This window comes from Elephantulus edwardii, unplaced genomic scaffold, assembly GCF_000299155.1.
Source record: "Elephantulus edwardii isolate Elephantulus edwardi_28Jun2011 unplaced genomic scaffold, EleEdw1.0 scaffold00158, whole genome shotgun sequence".
Classification (NCBI taxonomy): domain Eukaryota; kingdom Metazoa; phylum Chordata; class Mammalia; order Macroscelidea; family Macroscelididae; genus Elephantulus; species Elephantulus edwardii.
The window spans coordinates 7,192,714-7,202,529 of record NW_006399908.1 but is presented as its reverse complement, the minus strand read 5'-3'; the positions used below and the strand labels follow the sequence as shown (position 1 = coordinate 7,202,529).

General features: G+C 39.2%; 1 protein-coding gene across 1 annotated transcript in view; it reads left to right on the top strand.

The window, feature by feature from the left end:
• The window catches only part of PLOD2 (procollagen-lysine, 2-oxoglutarate 5-dioxygenase 2), a 142,785-nt gene that overhangs the window by 96,085 nt on the left and 36,884 nt on the right, over positions 1-9,816 (top strand). Inside the window, exons 6-7 of the mRNA XM_006895120.1 lie at positions 613-676; positions 6,616-6,713. Coding sequence (XP_006895182.1) covers positions 613-676; positions 6,616-6,713 — 162 coding nt within the window. The remainder of the gene's footprint in view (positions 1-612; positions 677-6,615; positions 6,714-9,816) is intronic.

The following is a 9,816-nucleotide window of genomic DNA, read 5'->3' as shown; positions in this document are numbered from 1 at the left end:
CATGTTTGGGAGGGTGGAGGGACAGCGCAGGAGGTGAAGGCCCTCTATGAGGTGGATTGATTCAGTGACTGGGGTAATCGGTATGGGAGTGTCAGAGACAGTGTGATTGGCACAGGGCAGAGTGGAGTTTAGGGCTGTTGTCGCTATGAGTCACAAGTGACTCGACCGCACATAACAACAACAACAGAGATTGACTGCTCCTTCTTCACATCCAGCAGGATCTTCTGCTAATTGTCATGCAGGGACTCTGCTGATGCAACTTTCATTTCAAACTTTATTACTCAATGTGGGGAAACCACACTACTCTTCTTTGCCTGGGAGTTAAAACCAGGACAGAAGTGACAGATTTCTCTTATGCTAACAATTCACCTGTCACAGCTAGCCACAGTGAAGGAGTGGAGGGATTTGGAGGGCATTCCTAGCTGATAAGCATACATTTTATCTTCCAGTTTAATGAAGTCTAAAATTATTTTTTTTTCTGAAGAATAATACTGATTTCATTTTACACAAAGCATTTTAAATCACCACCCTCCAAATTAACATCTTAAAATTATGACTTTGTTGCTTGTCTTTATTATCATTTTCAATATTATCCTTATTCTTATTTTACAGGAAGCTATTAATATCACACTGGATCACAAATGCAAAATTTTCCAGACCTTAAATGGAGCTTTAGGTATGTTTCATATTTACTTGTTTATATGTCTATATGGACACCTGTGTTTTAAACGCTCTTTCTCTTTTTTATACCAATTTTGAGACTGTGAATAAGGTTTATGGTATAGATATTGTTACTTTTTCATATTTTTTGATTTGAGCTTAATTTGATAATATTCAGTTTAAATAATGGTCTAAGTCTAGTGCTAAAAGGACAGATGTCTTCAGCTAATATTGAAATTAATGGCTCACTGTAACTACTTTGAGTTATGAGTTATCTTGGTGTGTTGGAGCAGTTCAGTTAACCTACCTGAAAGATAAGTGCTGACTGCTAGGCAGGACACTGAGGAATTGTGTGGTTATGTATATGTTCATAGATACAAATATGGCTTGGAAAAAATACATTGACACTAACATATCAGTGTACTGAGGGTTAAAATATATTAATTTATTACATTCATACACTAAAATTGTAAAATAAATTATAACTCAGTACAGTACAGTACAGCAGATCTTTCCAGTTCAATGAAAAGGTCCCTGAATGGGAAAGCATTAAGTGCAGAGTGTTTGGGAAATGATAGGAAAAGTCCTAAACAAAAGATCCCTTTTTCTCCCCCCCCCCCAGCCCCCAATTTGAGTATTCAAGAAAATGACATAAGCCTGATTTTCAAGCAGTAGCAGTCTTATCAGTAGTGGTCAATGATGGGAACTTTGCTTGTGCCTGGCAGCATTTTATTCACTATACATATTACTCTGGAAGCAGGAGTGGCATCCACTTCCTAAATAACATGCCTTCAGAAACCCTATGAACTTTGATAAATGTCAATAGTTGTTGTAGAGGGGCTTCAAGCCTTTTGTTCATAGGGTTGCTATGAATTGTGCTCAACTTGAAGGCAATCAACAACAGTGTACATATTACTGCTATTATTCTAAAGCTTTGTATGACATACTTTGGACATGTTGCAAGAAGGGACCAGTCCTTAGAGAGGGACATCATGCTTGTGAGGGCGGAGGGACAGTTCAAGAAAGGAAGACGCTTGATGAGATGGATTGATTCAGTGACTGGGGTGCTGGGGGTAGGTGTGTCAGAGACAATAAGATTGGCACAGGATAGAGCAGGGTTTAGGGCTGTTTTCCATAGTGTCACTATGAGTTGCAGATGACTCGATTACACTTAACAACAACATCTTCATAATAACCCAGCAAACCAGGCACAGAGCCCCATTAGCCAGCTGGACAATTGAAGAGTCAGAGAAGTTAACTTATCTAGGATTACATTCTCTCAGCAGTCTGGGTCAGGAAATGTGGAGGGTAGCTGCCTCTCAATAGAAGCTAGCTGACTGTAGAGATCCATATTTATTCCCATTCCCAAGAAAGGTAATCCAACACAATGTGAAAATTATCAAACACTATCATTAATAGTCTACAACTCAACAACACTCAACAACAATAACAACGACAACATAGAGAGAGCTATGCTGGTCTAGTGGACAGAAAGTTATGCTACCAAGCCCAAGTTGGGTGATTTTAGTCTGCCCTCAGGCCTGGTTTAAATTGTTTTTTGTCAAACATTCTTCTCAGTGGTATAGCACTGGTCTGTGCATTGCTGTACATAGGTAACTGGTGGTTGCTGTGATGCTAAACACTGTGACACTGATGTGCCAAATACAATAATGGTTACCCATGGTGGACAGTGTTTGGTGGAGCTCCCCAATTAAAACAAGCTTGAAAGAGGAGTGGCATCCACTTCCCAAATGACTTGCCTCCACAAACTCTATGAACAGTGCTCAGATCTTTTGTTCATAGGGTCGCTATGAGTCCTCTACAACTCAATGACACTCAACAACAACAACAACAACAACAACATCATTAATATATTGCTGAAGATCATCCTAAAACAATTGGAACGGATAGGGAACTTCTGGAAGTTAAGCTGGGTTTAGAAGAGGTCGTGGCACCAGGAATATCATTGCTATTGTCGGGTGGATCATGGCTGAAAGTAGAGAATACTAGAAGAATGTCTTATTTGTGTATTTTAGGTAATGCAAAATTTGACTATGTGGATCACAGCAAACTGTGGCTAACATTGAAATGAATGGATGTCCCAGAACACTTAGTTGTGGTCATGTGAAATCTGTACCTAGATCAAAAAGATGTTGTTTAACTAGAGCTAGATAACACTGCATGGTTTTAAATCAGGAATAAAGTGTCAAGGATGTATTTGTGGTATTAAAGGTTTATGGTTCAAAAGTGGCTTCCCTGTCTACTTACTGACTTTGCCATGTGGATGAGCAGGAATATGTGAATAGGGCATGTTAGCCTATCCACAAGGGCATTGGCCAGTCTTAATATTAAACTGAGCAGATCCAGCAGCAGAATTTGAGACCCTCAGCAGCAAAGGAGAAACAAGAGAATGTAATGTGTCCTTCAGGATCAAAGATTCTTGAACCAGCAAGACTAAAGGAATTACCATAGAAACCATAGCAAGCATTTTATCATCTATCTATCTATCTATCTATCTACCTATCAAGAAAGCACAGCTGAGAACCAGTGACCCAACATGAGATGGAGCAGACCTTGGGACTGCTACCTCATTGAACCAGCACTAAGAGCCTTTCCACCAGGTTTTTTGAGAAATGAGAGTAGGATGGAGAGCCATAATGGGCAGGATTGAGAGCTTTATAACAATGGCTTAAAGTCCTGACACTCAAGACTTGAGACACCTGCCAGCACATTTCAGAAACTATTCTGATTACTGTTCTGCTATTAACCTGAATTATAGCCTTTTGACTTTCCAGCTATGATTCCATGTAGTCTGAGAGCTATTGCATTGGATTTGGGACCCCGAAAATGAGTAGGAAAAGGTGCAGAAGCATGGGGCACATGTCAGACCTTTTGGGAATTGATTTTATTTTGTTGGCCTTGTTGATTGGGACAGTGCTCCTTTGGGAAGTTGCTGTTCCCTTCTGGCCCTTGCTCTTTTTTATAGTATCCTTTCTACATTCAATCTGTATGCTGAAAAAATAATTTGTGAAAATGGGCTCTGTGAAGAAGAATGTAACATAGAAATCAGAGGAATAGTTAATCAATAACCTGTGTTATGTAGATGACATAACATTACTCACTAAAAGTGAGGAAGATATGAAACAGTTCTTACAGAGTATCAAAGCCTTCAATATGGATTACATCTCAACATCAAGAAAACAAAGATCCTTACCACTTGACCAATAGGAAACACATCATGATAGATGGAAAAAGGATTGAAACTGTCAGTGATTGCATCTTGCTTGAATATACAGTTACTATCCTTGGTACCAGTACTCAAGAGATCAGGAGGCATTTTGCTATGAGAAAATCTGCTATCAGAGACTTCACCAGAATACTGAAGAGCAGTATTATCAGTTTGAAAATAAGGTCATGAGAACTGAACACTGAATAAGGATGACAGAAGAAGAATTGATACCTCTGACTTGTGATTGGAGAAGAGTGCCAAATAACCCATGGACTAAAAAAAAACCAACACACCAAAACCACCCCAAAACCCCAAACAGATATGTCTTAGAAAAAGGGCAACCAGAGTGCTCCTCGGAGGAGAGGGTGGTAAAGCTTTGTCTTTCCTATTACTCTGGACATGTTGCTAGGAGAGGCTAGTCCTTTGAATGAGATAGCATGCTTGGAAAGGTGGAGGGTCAACCCAAAATAAGACATCCAATAAAATGGATAGATACAGTGATTGCAAGCAATGGAATCAAGTATGATGAAAATGGCACAGGATAAGAACAATTCAGGTCTGTTGTTCATAGGGTAGCTGTGAGTCATACTTGATTCAATACATCAAATAGTAACAAAAACAGGATCATATTCTAGGGTGCTCTGGTGACATCGCCTATAGTCAGTTGCTGTGAAAAAGAACAAGAGCCATATGAGAATGACCATCTCAGGCCTTTGCCAACTTTACAAAGGAATACTGTCTGTATCAACAACATCAACAAAACAAAGCCAATTCCTAAGAGGTCTGGCATGTCCTCCATGCTCCCACACCTCTTTTCTTCTTATCCTAGGACCAGTCTTACTGCTTTGTTGTTGTTGGTATGTGCCATTGAGTGGTTGTGACTAAACCCTGCTGCATTCAATGCCAATCTTACTGTCTCCAACACACCTATTCCCATTACCCTAGTCACTGAATCAGTCCACCTCATCGAGGGTCTTCCTCTCTGTGCTGCCACCCTGCAACATGTCCAAAGTACATCAGACAAAGCTTCAGAATCCTTGCTCCAAGGAGAAGCCTGGCTTCACCCTCTCCAGGATGAACTTATTTTTTCTCTTAGCAGTCCATGGTGTATTGAGTACTCTTCTGCAACAACACAGCTCAAAGGCATCAATTCTCCTATCATTCTTAGTCATTGTCCAGCCTTCTGATGCATAGCAAGTAATGCAGACTCTTTCCTAAATTCAGTGCAGTAGTTCACAGACCACAGAGAACCATATTGGGGATATCAGAAGGCTAACTGCAGAATACAGCCAGAATAGCTTCCGAAATATGCTTGCAGGTGCCTCAGTTTGAGCCTCAAGGCTTTAGGTCAGTGTTACTAAGCTCTCAGTTCTGTGAATTATGGCCCCTTACCCTAAGCTGCCTAAGAGACTTGGGCAGAGTTTCTTAGCTCCAGTTCCAATGGTGTAGCCTCATCTCAGGTCAGGTCTCTGATTCTCTGTATTTTGTCAGGTCTCTGGTTCTCTGCTGTGGCTGCCATGCCTTCAGTTCCTATAGGCCCTCTTGCTTTCTCTTTTCTAGTGGGAAGGAGCCTCTTTTTGCTGCTGGATCCACTTAATTTAATGGTGAGATTAGAAAATCTCCCTGTGGATTGGAGAGACTAGCCAATCTCCTTCATGATAGGTCAACATGCCCTTTTTGCAAATTCCACCCATCCATGTGACAAAGTCAGGCACTGACTGGGAAAGCTATTTTGAATAAACTTAACTCCACAGTTGCAATTGCTAATTTGATGGCCATATATCTGACAGTTTGATTTTACCAGCATCTGAACAGGAGAGAGGTAAGAAGTCTTCTCCGTTTACAAATTGTAGCATCAAAAACCTTTAGGACAAAACGAGTTAAAGCTGAGTTGGCAGCAGTAAACTTGACGTTATTAGAGTTCAGGGTGGTGCAAATAGTTACTAGGTTCAGCTGCTAATGGAAAGGTTGGAGATTCCAGTCTATTCAGAGGAGAGATGTCTGAGGAGAGAGACCTGGCTCTCTACTTCAAAAAAATCAGTCATTGAGTTCTACTCAGCTTAGAATTCTACTTTAACAGTTGTGGGGTAATTGTTGATTGCTGTTGAGTTGAGCATGTATGGCTCATAGCGACCCTATGAACAAAAGGCCTGAAGCCTTTCTATAACAATCAACATTTATCAAAGTTCATAGAGTTTCCAGAGGCATGTTCTTTAGGAAGTAGACGCCATAATAGTCAGTCAGTCTAAATGAATTCCACAGAAACTGGTGTCTGGTTAAGATCACATTCAATAAAGAAACTGAAGTAGGATTGCAAAGATGCTTTCATCCACGTGACGCCCTAGAAGCTCAGTACTTCAATTTGAAAGTGCCTCTTTAGAAGATACTTCCTAGAATCTGTATCGGAACCAAGGGTGTCCTTTATTTTATTTAAATGGGCAGTCCCCTCCAGTGCAATTAACTGCCTCTGAAAAGCTTCTGGAAGCTCAACTATGGGTTGGTTCAGACTCAGTGGTTTATTTAATACAACAACATCTCCTAACTTAGAGTAAGCAAAATTTCTGAAAGCATTACATAGCAGATGGGGTATTCTGTACTTGAGAAGGTGTATTACGATAACTAGAAAGATAAATACATAAAAACTCATAGGTTTTTATTTAATTATTTTCATCATCATACATATTACACATTTATGAAACCCATTTTCTTTCCTATTTTTAACCCAGATGAAGTTGTTTTGAAGTTTGAAAATGGCAAAGCCAGAGCTAAGAATGTTTTCTATGAAACGTTACCAGTGGTACTTAATGGAAATGGTCCCACCAAGGTGAGTTTGACGGACCTTCCAGTTGTTAGATTGACTATCATCCATCAATATGTAGAATGACTTTTTTTTTTTCTTTCAGTTTATTTGAAAGGTTTTATTTTGGTGCCACCAGTTTTCTGATTTCATCTGTAATAAAATATCTTCTAGTTTCATTCATATTAAACTATTGATCTTTTCCTCAACAGACTAATAACATTTCATCCTATTTAGAACAAATTTAACTTTAGTGTTTTAGTTAGTAATAAATAGTTATACATGAGCTAAATGTTGCCACACAAGTTATCCCCACTAAAACAGGAATTGTTTAGATTATTAAGGGATCATATGTTCTCCAAAGCCACAACTTTGTAAATTAAGGACACTGTTCAGTCTGGGATGTAACTAAGTGACTGAAAAGCTTCCTCATGCCCTCATTAAAAAAAAAAAACACACACACACAAAAAAACCGAAAACCAACACTACTGTGAAATAGATTCTGACTCATGATGACCCTCCCTCAGGTTTCCAAGGCTGTAAATATTTATGGGAAGATAGTGCCCCTCCTTCTCTCATAGATGCATAGTGGATTATCAGGCCGACACATAATCCACCATGATGTCACCAAAGCTCCTTCTTATATGCCAAGTTTTATCAATTAAAGGCAACAAAGACAAGTTGATCAAAGCATGCAATTTTGATTGCTTCTGAGAAATATTTAACTTGCTCAGAATGCTATTGTTTATAAAATTTGTAGCTACCCAGTTTGGCTTGTCTTCTATCAAAAGAGATCATATGTTGCATTTATTTATTAATTTATCCTCAATGAAATGTGTCGATAGGTTTCTGAGACGTTCTTAAGTGTTCTGAGATGACTCGTTAGATCCTTCTAAAATGCTTAGAAAAGAAGGTACACGATACCTGGGTATTACAGAGCAAGAAAGTGGGGAGGTCTGGATTTCTGTTCAAAAATAGCTAGTAGTGTGAGTTTAAGACAAAACAAAACAGAAAACTATGTACATGGGAAGAACTTCAAGAGAATGCTCACACTGACAGCTTCTCATTTATCAAACAGCAAAGAGGTTGCTTTCCCTTCTCCTCTGGTTAATCTTACCACCTTAGCTTCTCCGTCCTTTTTCGACCCATCTTGAACTGCCTTCCGATGTACTTTCCTTCCTCTGTTATGATTCTTACCCACTTCTCTGCTCATGACTTTTTAAAGACCTTTAAGTTTTCTTATCCTACAAAAAAAAACAACAAAAGAAAACCTAAACCCAACAAAAAACAAACCAAAGCAAAAGGTGTCAGTACAAAGTAAAACAATCTTCGCACTCAAACCACCTTGCCTTCCACTCTTGGTATTTCTCCTCCCTGTCACACTAGGACTCTCGTTCTGCCAGGCCAGAAAGTGCTCACATCATTGTTTTTATGTAACAGTTTTTTGATCAATGGGCATTCCTCCTCAGTGTGCACCATTACTTCACCCAGTGATAGCGTTGGGCACTGTTGCTTGTATTTGGTCCCATTTGCACTGCTCTTTTCCTTTGTACGATGCTCACCTAAATTGACTACTAAATCTCTAGCATGTCTTTCTCTTCAGTCTGTGTCTGGATTTGTCTTTTACCAATCCTTTAATAATTTTACACTTTATATTTTATGTGTTGAGAGTTAATCCTCATCCTCTACTGTTTCTGTAAATTTTGCATAGATGTTCCATTTGAGATTTCTTCCCACTTTCTAGTTATAAATACAATTTTAGGTAATTTTCCCCTTTTCTGTGTCTGAAAAATCGCGTCTTAATGTCAGTGACTTCCCAGGGTTTGCTCTCACATCTATTTCCTGAGCTTCAAGTTTGTGCAATTGATATCCTCATTCTTGTGTTATATAGACCCCAAATGCATGATCTTTAAGCTGTATTTACTGCTGACTGATTTTATTTGGCTCTAGATACATCCTATTTGCTATTCTTTTCAACTGTTATGCTTCATTGTTTTATTTTATTGGTGCGTATAGATACTTCCTTAGTCTAGGCATCAAGCAACTTTCTACCAGCAGCAACGATACACCAACATCCTGGAATTGCAGTATTCTACTGAAGCAGAAACCCTGTCACATTTGCTCATCTATGTAATGAAATTTCTTTCCAAGGTCTTAGGCATGAAGTTCCAGATTCTCAGGTAGTCTTACAAGGCACATCTCCATATTGTCCCTGCTTTACCAAAACCCACCAAACTAATTGCTCTCCAGCCTATTCCAATTCATGGTACCTCCTCATACATCAGAGTAAAGTAGTGCCCCCAGGCTTTTCAGTGACTGGTGTTCCATGTCCCCAGGCCTTTCTTTTGCGAAGCTTCTGGATGGGCTGTGCTTGCCAGCATTTTGACTAGCTTGACCATTGCACCATGCAGAGACTCTGCTCCTGACTTGGTGGCCATTAATTAGCATGCTATCCACTTCTGGAGCTACATATGTGACACGATACATGAACCTCACATACTCACACCCATCTCTCCCTCAGCTCCTGCTTTTCTGAATTTCTCCTGGAGTCATAAAAGTCTCCTGATTCCTGTCTGCAGCTCGTCTGTCCATGCCTTTGCTCATTTCTCCCCAGTTCCTTACTGTTTGTTGGTCCACCTGGTAAGTCCTGTTCATCTTCATGTGCTGGTGGTGTATTCTTTACTCTTTGTCAGTTTGCCTTTGTAGTGTATGGTACTTAGTTCATTGCAGTAAATACAACACACTGGAGACGGAGTGTTTATCTGCTTTTTGTCTCTTTTCTTTATTAGAACTTTAAGGAAAGAAATTATATAGAAATTGGTTTTCCCCAGAATTTAGTACTTATGTGGTATACACTAGGCTTTCAGGTAATCTTTATTGAATGTGAAAGTCTATAAACATTACAGTAATCTGACATTATTCTTGTGAGTTGGGAGGTAGATGTTTTCTTTTTCCTGGCAGGGTCAAGTATAACATAAAATTGCTGTGTTACATTGTAACTATTTCTAGACAAACTTTATAAATGAGCAGTTTAAATACCTAAACCCCTTTGTTTCCTCTGTATTTGTGTGTGTGTGTTTGTCTTTTTTTCAGACTTATCATTTTTTTTTTTTTTAACTTCATTTCTTGT